At 53.2% G+C, this 14,506-nt stretch overlaps 5 protein-coding genes across 5 annotated transcripts; 4 read left to right on the forward strand and 1 right to left on the reverse strand.

The window, feature by feature from the left end:
• Nucleotides 1-1,677: 1,677 nt before the first annotated feature.
• Nucleotides 1,678-2,087, forward strand: RHO25_013170 (uncharacterized protein; the record flags this gene model as incomplete). Its single annotated transcript, XM_065603667.1, has 2 exons — nucleotides 1,678-1,681; nucleotides 1,831-2,087. 2 exons carry the CDS (start codon nucleotides 1,678-1,680, stop codon nucleotides 2,085-2,087), a joined length of 261 nt encoding a protein of 86 aa, XP_065459739.1.
• Nucleotides 2,088-2,491: 404 nt separating this feature from the next.
• Nucleotides 2,492-3,016, forward strand: RHO25_013171 (uncharacterized protein; the record flags this gene model as incomplete). The annotated part of the gene is made up of 1 exon (XM_023600699.2): nucleotides 2,492-3,016. The coding sequence occupies one exon, from the start codon at nucleotides 2,492-2,494 to the stop codon at nucleotides 3,014-3,016; it is 525 nt and encodes a 174-aa protein (XP_023449547.1).
• A 2,419-nt stretch (nucleotides 3,017-5,435) lies between these two features.
• RHO25_013172 (uncharacterized protein) lies at nucleotides 5,436-7,301 on the forward strand (the record flags this gene model as incomplete). Its single annotated transcript, XM_023600700.2, has 1 exon — nucleotides 5,436-7,301. One exon carries the CDS (start codon nucleotides 5,436-5,438, stop codon nucleotides 7,299-7,301), a length of 1,866 nt encoding a protein of 621 aa, XP_023449548.2.
• Nucleotides 7,302-7,469: 168 nt separating this feature from the next.
• On the forward strand, nucleotides 7,470-8,087 carry RHO25_013173 (uncharacterized protein; the record flags this gene model as incomplete). Its single annotated transcript, XM_065603668.1, has 1 exon — nucleotides 7,470-8,087. One exon carries the CDS (start codon nucleotides 7,470-7,472, stop codon nucleotides 8,085-8,087), a length of 618 nt encoding a protein of 205 aa, XP_065459740.1.
• Nucleotides 8,088-11,046: 2,959 nt separating this feature from the next.
• Nucleotides 11,047-11,377, reverse strand: RHO25_013174 (uncharacterized protein; the record flags this gene model as incomplete). The annotated part of the gene is made up of 2 exons (XM_065603669.1): nucleotides 11,047-11,271; nucleotides 11,318-11,377. The coding sequence occupies 2 exons, from the start codon at nucleotides 11,375-11,377 to the stop codon at nucleotides 11,047-11,049; spliced, it is 285 nt and encodes a 94-aa protein (XP_065459741.1).
• Between the last annotated feature and the right edge of the window lie 3,129 nt (nucleotides 11,378-14,506).

Below are 14,506 nucleotides of genomic sequence, written 5' to 3' on the forward strand. Positions count from 1 at the left end.
CAGCATGATGTTGTAGTCAGTTCCCGAGCACCTGGCTGTTCTTGAGCTCACTCGAAGCGGAGACTGAAGTTATGTTGTAGTACGTCTTCGGCGACTCCAGATCCCCAGAGAGGTGTAGACCATGGTCGGGACGAAGAAGTCGGCTGGATACGGACGAGGAGGTCGAGAGAGCGACCAATGTCAACCTCGCGGAGATGCCAACGTTGGAGGTACTCCGCAATTACGACCTGAGAGCGTGAACAGAGACGATCTCACCGGTGTTCAAATCCAGGGGATTCTCCTCGTTGAAAACCGTTGGTGAGATATTCCTTATCAGGTCCAGTGGCGCGGAGGTCCAGATGGCAATAGAAAAGCCTCTCGACCAGAGAGTGGTCCACGACTCCCTGCGGAGCGTCTATCATTAGCGTAAGCGTCGAGATGGAGATGCTAAAGTAACGAGATCGATGTCCTGGAGCCCATGTCATAGCTTCGCTTGACAGTCGTGAATGAGAAAGTGGCTTGGGTAGATGGGAAGGAAGGATCCTCGGCAGGGCAACTATCGACAAGCACTTCATAGACTCGGCTTGTCCAAATTGCGACTGGTGCTCAATCCGCTTCATGTTCGCGACGAAGTCGTGGCGCGAGACCATTGTGTCCTTGGCCACGGCACCGAGACGCTCAAGACGCTGGAGCTAAACGCCGAGAGGCAAGTTTGCGCTGCACGATTTGCCAAAAGCCAATTCGCAAGTTCCCTTGCGGCGCGCATCACGCTGTCCGCGAAGGGAGATGTGCAGATTGATCTCATTCGCCTCATTTCCGCTTCCCGTCCCACCATCTACTAGCTCGCATCGCGACCTCATACCCTCGCTGCTGCCATTCTGCCTGCGGCCTGAATCGTCCTTCATTTATGCTTGAACTGAAGCCATAAAAGGGGAAGTGAGGTAGTCACTACACAAATGTTGACCGCCGCCCACTGTTTGCAGCGGCGACTGAGCTCTTTGTACACAATTTCACGGCTCTTGAGATTGCCATCAGGTCCATAGTCGATCAAGTCCAGGACGAAACACGGACGCGCAAGAGAGCGATGATGTAAGTGTGGAGGCGTAGAAAGAACTGCGGTCGGGATCTGGTCTCGCGCGTTCGCCCAGTGAAGCCCGTTGTGAAGAAGGCCTTCGTAGTTCATTTGCTAGTGGTTGGCCACCCGCGCTTGGTGGTCGTTAGGGCGCGGCTCTTCGTTCCTCTTGTACGGAAAGTGCATTAAGGGGTGGCAATGTGTGTCTGGCATCATTGTGCTGGATCTGCTGTTGTTGTGGGGAGGAACGCGAGCGCCGCTTGACAAGCTCTTGGTGACTACGCGCGCCAATTGTTAAGTTTGCCGCGTACGAAGTTTGAAAGAGTCGCAGCGCTACCTCGCACTCTTCATTCCTCGGTCACCCACACCGCTGTATCTGCTGCACATCGAGTCCTCCGGGATGCCTCTAGGGCTTTCGTGTTCTCTGATCCGCAATCGAGTGAAAGTGAGAGGCGACAGGCACACTTCCAGCGTGCCCACTGTGTCACCGGTGTCGACCATTAACAGCGAGCACGCAACCATCACTATCCAGGCTGCAGTTTTGGTCATGGCACCGCCAACTGATTCACTAATACAAAGCCTTGGACTGGGACACAAGCAAGGAAATCCCACAAGAATACACCAGCATGAGTGCAAGGTCGACGAGCGGTGCCACGAGCGCGAGCGGAAACCGCTTGCTAAACGTCACCAAAGCGAAACCGATCGGATGTAGGATTACTTCAGGCTAACTGCAGAAGCGATTTCTGAGCGTCAGCAAAAAGAGCTCCATCTCATGACAGATCGCCACAGACTGGCGGATGAAGAGCGCGCTGTGCGGCACGCACTCGAACTTGAGACCGACAAGGCAGAGGAGGCGACTGTATCTGGCGGGGAAACGTTTGAGGACGAGCGTTTAGCAGCCAAAGTCGCCCGAATGAATATGCTTCAAACGAGTTCGACTGCATGCTTCCGTAAGATCTTCTCAAAGTCACCATCAGACTCGCAAGAGGCAGAGCAGGAGCAACCCACGGCGGACTCACCTGAAAAAGGAGTCTGAAGAGCAGACTTCCGAGGCTAAAGGCAGAACAAGTTGCAACATATCGAGGCATTATAGACAACTCAATGGACCAAACTTAGTCAGCAGAAGAATGAGAAGGTCAATGATACTTCGCCCGAGGAGTTATCGGTGTATGCGGTTCCGTGGAGAGGATGTTTTGGCGGACGGCGGTGAGCTGAGACCAGCCATACGAGACCAGCTCCGCTGATGAATGACATTCAAGGCAGATACAATATCAGGAGGGAATCCTTGTCAAGATGCTAGCGCCGGACTGCCACATCAGCGTACGCATTTGGGCCAATTTCAATGTTTGTGTCCTAGACAACAACATGTGAAAGGCAAAGTATGCAAAGCAATCCTACGACTCAATGCGAGATTAGCTGCGAGATTTCAGCAAACACATCATGACGAAGACCAGCCGCAGCACAGTCTACACGTACCGGCCCCGAAAACTGCTCTCCAAAGGCGCGGTCGTGACGCGTAGTGGGCGCGCTTCGACGCGTTTTCGCATTGGCGTTCTCACGCAGCACAAACCCCAGCCTACCATTGCGCCAGCAACGCCGAAAATGGAGCGCCCTGATACATTACGGCGCTTATGCACCACGGTCATCACCTTCTTCACCCGACACGAGGTTCCTATGGTCGACCGCGAAGAGGACGATGAAAAGCTCACATGGATTCTGACAAGAGCGAGGAAAGGGGGCTCCAGCAAGCCAGAATGCGTGTACGTGCGGCAGCAGAGAAGCCCGGGTCAGCACTTGGACGTGCTCGATGCAGGCAAGGGCAAGCTCAAGAGCCTAGACACAGAGAGAATTTGCTCAGCCCTAGGACGAGCCGCGACCAGTATTGCCGGATCATATACTGCAGCCAGTAACAGTACCAGAACCACCTTCCAGAGCAATGAGCGACATCGAATTGCTATCACATAAGGTCCTGGCACCGCGTTCACGACACGTCAATATTGAAGATCGCTATTTGCAAGCACGAGCGCTTCGCCTTTGCTGCTCGGAAAGGAGAAATGCTGGGTCGTTTTGTAGAGTACTCTTGGACTTAGCCTCCTCCGATAGCCAGCGCATGTGGACAATGTTTCGGCACGGGCTGAACCACGCTTTTGGAGACTTTCATGTGGTCGTGGGTACGATCCGAGCTGCGTCGGTACAGCAATGATGTGAACGGGTAGAAAGGCTCCGCGGCCAAGCAGATTGTCACTTCGGGAATATGAACTCGCCAAATTTGCATTGATGCGGCTTTATACACCTGTGTGGGATACATGGATGTCTCTCCGATTAGATTATTGTTCCAGAACGCTTTGACGATCCACACACTCGCAGTACGCTCAAGTCGCGGGACGTCGGGCTTGCATCTTCATCTGAGTAGTAACGCATGACTTCCCCGCAGCAAGGCTATGTTGCGTGAACGAGTCTGGGCAGGAACGAAGGACATACACTTCGAAGGGAAGAGGCAATTTGCACAAGTTGACCAACTTGCAGACCCGCTATTTGGCTCGAGACATGTAGCTTCCGGCCTGGAATGTACTTACCTCTTCCACCACGCGAGTGGCACCAACTGACCCGAATCGGTCTGCAGAAGTCATCTCGCGGATACTGTATGTGGGTCAGTCCGTGAGGTCGGGTTCTCGGGACAGCTTGGTTCTCTGCTGGGACTCGTTCATGGCATTCAAAGTTTTGTAGCTGGTCGACCATGCATGCAGCAGGTCGAAGCCCCTCCTTGGACTGCACACCAACGCTTCTTCTTTGCGGAGCAAGAGTAGAAAAGCCCAAACCAACATACATCACCGGGCAGTCATAACAGTCCACTAGACCTGGGAGGGAAGATGGCTGGAATATTTCTTTCTATCTGTCCAGTTCTCAAAGCCGGGCTGTTGGCAAGTGGCTCAAGTGGATGAAATATCGTGGCTGCTGCTTTGCGTACGGCAACCTGAAGGCCGCTTGACCGAGACTGAATAGAAACGCGCTTGGACCGGATCGGAGCCTCTTGTCTGACTTTGACTGCAGCATGAAGCCCAGGCGCCCAGGAAGTCTGCTCTGCAGGCAGTCATCTCCTTCCAATAGTCTATTCCGAATCTCTTCCTCTTCTACTTGCACTTGCTGTCCTTAGTGTCAGCTGAATGCTGCTCTCTTATGTCAACACGATCCGGCAAACATTATCCTCATGCTACTGCGCTCAGCGACCATCCTGGTGATCATCCTGTCTGGACTGTCCTGCTGTGCTTGTGCAGTCAGAAAGATGCTGCAAATGAATAATCCGGATAACTTGGGAACAACGTAGCGAAGAAAGAAAAGCCAACATTAAGAGCAAGTGCTTTGTATCGAATCAGTTTGCACGTACACTTTTGAAAGATCAAATACAATCGCGACGAGCGATTTGAAGAAGGCATATCACTGCCGTAGTTCAGCACTTGATTCCGCCGACAGCTGGCTTGCATGATTTCCTTTTCTCTTCTCCTCAAAAGTACTTAAGCATGCGCTTACCTCATTCGAAACGCCCTGGGGGAAGCGAGAACAGCCTAGATCAGGTTGCATTTCTTCAAGAGTCTCAGCGAGGCGTAGTTTAAGACAAAGGCAGAGTCGCCGTGGGAGCAGGGCAGTTGACCAAGGCCCGGTCTGGCCGCTAAATTCGTGACGAGTGTACCCGCTCTGACGCTGACACCTAATATTAGCCCTTCAACATCGCAAGACCAGCGAATCGGAACGCCATCATCGTCGTGGAGATGGACTGGAGGGAAGACTGGAGGAGGGAAGCTGCGGTGCAGGAGTCGAACTATTGTGCCAGAAGACTCTCGTCCCGAATAGTATGTGGAAGTCAGTTTGGAAGTTTTAGCTGGCGCAGTCGTGCGTTGACCGCAATGCCGACGCAAGCCAGTGAATGGACAAGGAGGCGCGCAAGGTGCGACACCGTGGCGTCGTACCCCTGCAGGTATATCTTACCCAGATCTCATACCCAGAGATCTCATACCCAGATGTCATTCTAGGTATGAGATTTGGGTACGCACGTGCCGTAGCTTAGCTCAGCCATCCATTGATGTACTCCCAGCGTCACATCACGCCCGCGACAAGCTACAACATTGACGACCACTCTACTCCGGCTTCAATAGCTTCATCTTGGAGCACTTCCTCTTCGCTTCGACAACGTCGACACCACGCCGTTTGCCACTCCACCCATCCTGCGGCCACTAAGCCCTCTCGCAAACACGCTGCCGGAGTGCACGCCATCGCCGACGACTCGAGCTCCGACAACATCCTCATCCTGCAAAACGATGACGACTACGAGGCCATCGTTCAGCTTCTTCACATAGCATCGCTGCTCCCACAGTGCGTCTTGGACGCGATGTCCACCTCATCGCCCGCAATCGATGTCGCAATTAGTCTCGGGCCTACAGAATCCCTCGACGCTCTTGTCAACAAACTCCAGACATGCTGCGACCCGAGTGAGCGGCTGGAATGCATGATACAGTGCTGGACAAAGTACCAGAGCCAACCAGAATGGAACGCGGCGTCGCTAGACCGATGGAAGGAGCTGGACAAGCTGCTAGGAAAGAACATGCTCGATGCCGTGGACAATGACGTGGTGAGCCGGGCTCGTGAGCTGGCAATCGCCTCACAAAGAGATCCAAAGAACGAACCCACGGAGCTCCTAGGACGCCTCGCTGCGCTGCACGACACGGAATGGAAGCTCCGCCCTTACGAGCTCCTTCGCGACCTCCACGAAGATGCGCTGAAAGACAGCTTCATGAAAGACCTTCGTCGAATTGCGTGCACCATCAAAGACGCTGCGGGCGCAACGGTGCCGTGGGTAGTTACCGTCATTGCTCTGCACAATGCTGCTGCCACACGGCTACGCAAAGCAAAACACAGAGCTACACGCGAGCGCTTTCGGGCCCCCGATACAGATGACGCGATCAAGGCACTCATCGAGGGCGAGGATGCACAATTTCATGTCGTTGCTCATAAAAAAAGGAAGCGAGCGCCAGCGGTTACTCTTGGCGATGGTTCTAAGCCGCGTGACCATGCCACGGAGCAGGGCGAGCATGATTTGGGGGAGAATGCAATGAAGCAGAACAAGCGGAAGGATCTACTGGGAGAGAGCGAGCTAATCGCAGATGATCTTAGAGAAGGCGGCGATGATGAGCGAAACGGAGACACCTACGCAGGCGCTGTGCATCAAATTGGCCTATGGACGACACCTCCTCGCCCTGAGACGCGACGCGCTATGATCTTTCCACCCTCTGGAACCCCGGTGGACCGAGAGACTGCAATGAGAACAGCAACGGCCGATATCATTGATCTGAGTCTGCGCACCGAAGTGACGGACACTCACGATCTGGATGTAAGCGGAATTGCAAGCCAGCCTGATGATGCCCCTGTGCACGTCAACGACGACCACGGTGATGAACAGATGGGACTACCCAACTCGGACGACACGGAGGTCACGGAAGCGTTAGTCGAGGTCGGTTGGCAGGGCTATGCATCTCTTGCCACAGGTAACAATGCGAGCTCGCACATATTGTTCGACACAGACCAGAGAAGCGTCTCCACCGCTCCGCGCGATAACCTTCCTCCGGCTTCGTCTGTCAGCGGCGAAAAGGACATCTTCAAGACCAGCCCTTGCCTCGCCCGGAAACATGCACTCACAATGGAGGCTGCGAACATGGACACCCCAGACCATACTGCTATGAAGGACACCATGTTAGAACAGTGGGAGCTCGAGCCGGCTCTGCCCTTCCATGACGCGCCGGTGCCCAAGCCCTCTGCATTCGTCACTGGCCAACGACCTGCAACGCGGAGTGGGCGATTGGCCGTAGAGGTGGTGACACGCCAGGAAATCTCGTCACTACTGACGACGCATACAGCAAAGTGTCAGGTCTTGCTAACGACGGATACTGCTGGTGCTCTGCAATCTTTGCAGCCTGGAAACTGGTTATCCTCTACGGCATTGTGTTCCATCCTCCGTCTATCTAATCCAGATGTCACGCAGCACTTGATTCTTGACAGCTCCTGCCTGGACGTGTCCGACGCAGCTGATGTTCACCGCCGAGCTGAGCATCTCCAGCAGCGTAAATCTCAATCGGTCTTCTACATGCTCATCAATACCGGCAACTGCCACTGGGCACTATGCTTGCTGGAACGCATCAATGCGAAGATGGAAATGTATGACCCATTGCCATACAGCACGACTCGGTCGCTTCACGCTTAGGGAGCAATAGAGCAGTACGTTCGTGCCCTTGGCCGCCCTGATATACCAACACCCTCGCCGGATCAAGTGATTGCGCCCCTTGCGTGGACGACACGACCACCGCCGGCTCTGCATCAGAGCAACACACACGATTGTGGTGTATACGTGGCAGTGCGCGCGATTTTCCACATGTACCATCAGCAATGCCCCACCAGCATTGTGCCAGAAGTCTGGCGCCGAGCATTCGCGGCACTCCTAGACGATGAAAACGTGGTTTCTCTGAGTGAGGCGCCTTCCTCCCCGCAATGTATCCTGAAGACACTGATACAGGCTATCAAAGTACCTGTCGAAGGCGAGGAGGACCCCTTTCACTCTCCTCCCAATTTGGAACGCGCGCTGCATCATGACAAATTGGCTCGCTGTTTGACGCTGCTGCAGCAAGAAACGTGCTTGATTCAGGAGTTATACGAGGCCACGTATGCGGCAGCACAAGCCAAGTCGAATGAGTTGCAGAGGTGTATTAAGTGGGCTGAAGAGTGCATAAGTACTTGTCCGGCTGGAGCATTGTCGCAACAGCGAGAGACATTTTCAAATCTCGAGCGGCAGCTGGTCATCAATCGAGCGGAACTCAGCAGCATCGCCCGGTTCAGCAGGTTTGTGGCGATGTTGGAAGAAGATGCTCATCGCTACAAGTTCTACGCGCTCAAGCATCACAAGATTGCACTTGCAATAGCAGAAGATGCGAAGAAACGCCTTTTGCTGGACTACCAAGTTGCTCAACATATTGCGGAGGCAATGGCGGCATGATTGCAACGCCTTCAGAGCTGCTATACTGTTCTGATCTTGGAATGTGCGAGTAGCAGTAGTACACGTCACTGAACGGAGACGTGCTCGCTCGAAAAGACCGTAGCGAGCAAGCCTGCAATGCAAATGCTTCCTCTCGTATCAACTTCCTGCGGTTCACTCTGCTCCTCTGCTCCTCTGCTCTCCCCTCTGTTCTTTCCTTTGCTCTCATCTGAATTACTGAGACTCTGGTACGCTCTTCATCTTGTCTCATTTCGCTGACCTGCTACTGCACAGACCCTGCATGTCAACGTCAGCATGAAGGCGGGCAACGAAGACTTCAGCATCAACTCCCCCGACGGATGTTGACAGCGTCACGGTCTTTCGGCAGCCTAAAACTTGCACAACAACGCCAGCTCCGGCGAACTTCTGGGTCTTGCCAGTCTCACGCTCCCTTGGGGCCTCAACACCCGATTGCTCTCTGTGCGAGTCTTTTGGATATGTAGCGCATTCGAACTGAAGGGAAGCACGGGAGTACCTTTGCGTGAGGAAAGTGTCCCATCTCCATCGTCGTCTTCGTCGTATTGTGGTGCGGGTGTTTTGGTGACGCTGTAGTTGCTGTTCGTGGGTGTTCCGGGTGCGTAAGAAAAGTTTCCCATCTCCATCGTCGTCTTCGTTGTATTGTGGTGCGGGTGTTTTGCTCACGCCGTAGTTGCTGTTCGTGCGTGTTCCGAATCCGAAGCTATTGGCCTGCCGACTAGGCGGACTCAATCCTCGAAGACTGTCTGTTGCCGATGGGATGCTCGCCGGAGTACGATAAGGATTTGCGCCGCTCGTGGTCGGTCGCGCTCCAAAGCCACTTAATATGCTGGGTTTGTTGCGCAGAGTATTCGCGGGCTCGCCAGCACGCTCAGCGAGCGTCTTACGCTCCATAGGCGGCTCGGGCACTGCTTGAAGTCAGCTGGATTGTAGTCACGTACAGTTGCTGACTTTACCTGGAGGCTATTTCTATTAGCCGATGAGCTCGACCTCTCAACCTTGGTCACGAACGCTTTGCTTTCGGCAATAATACAACCACGCCCGCTGTTCCTTCGCGCGCTGCATGTCGCTCACTCACACTTCGAAGCTATAATACGAACAGTTGCGTTGCCACCCAAACTTGCAACGCCAGTTTTCCTAACATGCGGTTCTCCTTCAGTCGTCAATGTAGGCCCTGCTACCTCCAGGTGTGTCACAGCACAAGCTTGTAACTGACGACCCTTGAAGTAGCATAGCCTCTGTTCTCGCATCGCTCAGTCAAGATTGAAACGAACAATCATAGAGCGCCAGTGCCCAAGTTCGATTAGCCACCAAGGGAGAACGTACTAGAAACATTCGAAGCGGCGGCTGGTCATCAATAAACTGTCAACCCCCCATCAACGACTTTCTCTGCTTGTGTCCAGCTCGACGTCCAGCAGTGGTCGCGACGGAGACTTCCGGACCCCGAAAACTTCCAACTTTCTACGGCGCAGTCCCTCTATCATCTACGCTAAAGCGGCTGCTGGATTTGTTCTTGTCCGCCCTAAACAATGTGGAGCCAAGTCCTGGTAAGGACCTTTCTTTCGACATGGCTGTAGTTCTCGATATGCGAATCCTTTCTGCGTCTTTTGTGGAACCGCTACAACAAGGAGCGTCTGCGGCTCGACTGCCTTCACTATGGAATATGCGAGGCCGGCTCTTCCTGCGTCTGCGAATGAGCCGCTACAACGAGCCTTCTCTGAAAGTTCCGATTCTACCAGCGGCCACACTATATCGCTGTTGATCCGCCAAAAGTCAGCACAAGAACGAACCACAGAGACGAACTATCAGCACAAGCGTTAAGTCCACTGACAAATGGCAAGAGGCGGGAAGCGGCGGAGACATGCGATCCTTTCAAGTTCATTGGAGTCTTGTAGGAGCATTCGTAACATCGTTCTTCGATATTGGCTGTGCTCTTTTTGTGAAGGATTGCGAGCTCCCAACACCATCACCATCAACGATACCAAGGGCAACGAAGACTTGCGTCCTCACTTTGCTATCAAAGTCCCACATCGTTGTTCGACGTCTCCTTGTGAGAAATGTAGCACTGAAGATGAGCTTCTGACACCAGTCACACTCAATTCGTCGACAAAGAACACGAGGTGGAAATCAGCGGCGGCCTGAATGGAGAACTCATAGTGTATTCAGGTCAACGGAACCAGCTGTGAGGATTGTGTCGGAGATGATGATGAGAAGGGGTTGACAGCCCGCAGTGTAATGTATGTGCATGCGGTGCCAGTGAAACATCGCGGCGGAGATCACCGCGCTTGCCTAGCTTCTACACGCACGCATTCGCTGCCGCAGCTCAGAGACTTTTGCCGGAGCTGCTGGGACACAAGGGAGAAACAGAGGTGAGATGTGAAATAAGTAGGTTTATAGTATTTTTTTTGTGGCGATTGCAGAGCTCGTTGTTGTCCCTCGTGTCTCTGGAGTCGCCCTCTGATTGGACTTGAACAGTTGCATGCAGCCTCTCAAAGAGGAAGTCCAATTCTCGAGCCATGGTCTTAAATGCCAGAATCTTCGCCCCCATCGAAAGATGTAGGAGGTGGCGTTGACACACCATCGAATTTTCAGTCTCTGCTTCCTGCTTCCTGCTGGAACTGGTCTTGTGTCCACGAGGCGTGCTCATCCCATAGCTTCCGGCCATACTACTAGCACAGTCCTTCAACACTTGCTGCTGCCGCAAGTGCAAGGGAGAATCATCAAAACCCAATTCACAGGCGAGGGTCGCACCCTCCATTTCGACTCACTCTCCTTCCTGCATCACACTCTCTATCCAGACGCTCTCAGTTTCCTCTCCAGACTCTCATATTTCTCACTCAGAACCGCCTTCTCCGTCCTCAACTGCTCTTCGCTCATCCCAAAACTTCCTGATCGCTTTTACAATATCTGCCCTGTCTGTAGCAGCAATCTCCTCCAAATTGATTTATTGAGTAGTAGGGCCCCCATCTGAACTCTTGTATCGGTGAATGTTGTAAACCTCCTCAACTGCATTATCCAAATCTGCGATTGAGAGACTTTGCCCAGTGGCCAGCTTCTGATATGCGAACTCAACTGCCAAAAAAGCATCGCCGTCGATCTCGAACATCTGAATTCTGGCTCTTAGCCAGAATGGTTTCAGGAATAGGATCAGCGGAACACCACCGCCGGACTGGTAAATTTTTAGCGTGAGGAGTTTGGAGGAGCATCGAACATACATAATCTTCGGGTCTCACTATCTCCCAATCGAGTCCAGCTTGGTTTCTTGTAGTAGGCATGATTGCCTTTTTGTGGGTGCGCTTCTGGGTGTAACGCGATTCTGTGATGTCCGCGTGCTGATTGGTCGTGGTGATGCAGTTACAGGGTCGGTGTCGGAGTCAGACGACGCACTGCATTGACGAGAGTTGTTGATGAGTTGCGGAAGAGTGGGAGCGGATAGTGATGTCGAAAATGAGGACGACGCGACGTCGACATCAGGGATGCCTGGCTGCCTAACCAGTCATTCACAGCGTTGTCGTTGTTTCCCAAGCGAAACTGTGGATGTCGACGTACAAAACGAAGTGCTCTCCCGACATCAGGACTCTCCGCGAAACCTCTCCGCAAACGCCAGAAGGGCCCACACCGCACATGTTGAACTACTGTCGCAAAGTGCTGGACAAGGCATCTACTTGTCGGATTCGCGGCGGCTGACGATGACATCGAGGTCGCTGCTGTCTGTGGACGGCATGCAGCGCAAGAACAAGAGCAGAATGACGACCAGGATGGCGGGAAACCCTGCCAAGAGTTCAAAGCACCTCGTACACCACTCCACCACAGCGACTGTATCCTTCTGTTTGACACATCTGATGATTACGCTCCGCGCGAAGACCATGGTTGCCTGACGTGCCTGGCATGGGTTACACAGTTTGGGTGCAGGTCGAGTCTTGGACGGAAGTCGTTCTCACCTTGTCACCATCACCCTCCATACTCACCTGCTCGTCAGACTGCTTCGACAGCGTTCAAACAACGCTGCATCAGCATACGGTACAGTCGACCCCCAAGCTTCCGATCAAGTGTAGGCGCCTTGACCATCAAGAAAGCCACCAAGAAAGCCAGCCCAAGACAGGTACGTGGCACAACACAAAACACCGCTCTCCTGGATTGTCCGCCAGCCTACCATGCGACCAACGGTGGGCGACAAACGCTACGCCCGATAGGAACGGACAGCGGATCCTGCGACATACAACATGCGATCGCCAAATGGAGGGCGGCGAAGCCGTGGTGCGTGGATGCTGGAAGAACTCCGGTGTTGGGCATTGTCCTTCATGATCTCCAAAAGGAAAAAAGATGTTGCGGACGGAACTTCATAGAGCCTCGTCAATGTCGACAAGAGGCCACAGCATACAGTCATGTGGACTACCGGCCCCGATCGCAGTATCGAAAGCTAAGTCGTCATGTATCTATCCGTTGTACGCCGACAGCCCTTCGTTGGGTTGGACGGCGCCTCGTTTGCCAAACCGGCCACTTGGGACAGTATTGCGCTCGAAAGGTGCGCATAGCAGCGCTATGCGTCTGAACGGAGGAGACGTGCAGCTCCGTCCGTGAAGGCCATGGCAAGCAATTTTGCAGACCAAACGGGCCTGCCGCCATCACATCTTCATACTCTGCCGGCGAAGAATTTGCTCTGCTCTTCTTTCTGCCCTCTGCTCCTCTTCTGTTCTTCCCTCTGCCCTTCCCCCTGGTCTTCCTCTGCTGCTTCTCAAATTGCTAGCATCCCGGTCAGGATGAAGTTCAAAATTGCCGTAAGCTCAGCGCTCAAGATCTTTATCTATTGTGTCCTTTGGCTGATCTGTCGCCATACAGACCGAAATTGTGGAAGCCAGCATGAAGACTCATGTCGGCGGCCAAGATGGCCGTATCGTCAATTCTCCAGGCGACGTTCGTAGTGTCTCGATCGTGTGGCGGCCTGGAATCTGCACGACCACGTTGGATCCTGTGACCTTCTGAACGATGCCGGACTCGTGCTCCCTCGCTAGCGTTCAGGTCTGGAAGCCGCTTCCATTAGCCAAGCATCTCGGCCTTTCTATCTGTTACAAGCACAGTCCTGGTCACGAAGGCTTTGATTGAATTACCAAGGCCTTCTTAAAGGTCACCAGCTCGCCGCCTTCACCTTTCCGCAATCACCTGAATCTCGCGATCTTTCCTCTTACGCAGGACCTTAACATCGACTTGCCTAACGACCAATTCGGATGCTTTCGAGCGAAGCTTGGAGGAGAGACTTTGCTTACTCACACCGAGCACAAGAATCTGGATGCAAGTCACGGAAAAGCCTTCTACGGGTACGTGATAAGTGAGCTGACAGAGGCCTCCCGTCTGGTCCACAAAGAAGACATTGTTAGGACAAAAGTTCTGGCTGCTGTTAAGGCTACACTAAAGGCTTTCGCTATGTACTTTAAGCAACTTAGCTCTCGTAAGATTGTGGACTACGGACCCAAAGATCTGAAAGAAATAGAGTGTCCGGTGCTCTGCGACGATTTTTGTGAGGCCTGTGGCAGGGAGCACGGCGCCGGTGCGCTAGGTGCTAAGCTAAGTTACTACTCTAACTATAGTTGGGCCTTGTACTATAGCAGGCGCTGCCAGAAGAAGGACTGGGCCGCGCACAAAACTCTCTGCAAGCCGTGCTTGCAACTAGGACTCTGAAAAATAGAGTTTGAAATTTGGTCATGCGAAGTACGTCTGCCGGTCTAGCAAAGACGATGTGAAATCTAGTGCATATATCGAGATTTTGGGACCTCGAAGCCTGCATCCCAGTCCACTACACCCTTCACCATACTCGCATGCCATCACGATCTGTGTCTGACGAATGACCTTGCCTCAATAGTTGGGACAATAAGCAAAGGAGATGGAACACACAGAATACACAAGAACGAGACTTTACGAAATGCCTAGACGATGAAAGACTGAATGTGAATTCATTTGTTGATGGTGGCATACACTAGAACCAAGCAGATTTTCGAGGCATGCGCACTTCGGCTTTTACGCTACGGCCATTCAGTAGTGCAACAGCGGTGGCGTGAAGCCATGTCAAAATCGCCGATCTTGCTCGTATCGGCCTGAGGCCCCAATAGTGCCATGCCATATTCCGTCACCAGCTGCTCATTAGAGGGAATGCCAGAAATCCAGCTCGCTGACGGCCACAGCGTATCTCTCCAACTGATTCTTGCCACAGTACCGCGCATGCGCAGACCGGGATTCCGAAAGACAAGCTATGCTACAGTAGTATGCTACTCCACAGTCTGAGCAGCGGACAGAGACTGGAAGATCACCTCGGTCGCAAGTGTGGCACGAGAAAGGCTCACATGGATCAGCGACCTCGTTGAAGATGGCGTGCGGAGCGTGAAGCTGATGTTCATCGCGTGAGACAGTCG

Source organism: Cercospora beticola, chromosome 10 (assembly GCF_033473495.1).
Source record: "Cercospora beticola chromosome 10, complete sequence".
NCBI lineage: Eukaryota > Fungi > Ascomycota > Dothideomycetes > Mycosphaerellales > Mycosphaerellaceae > Cercospora > Cercospora beticola.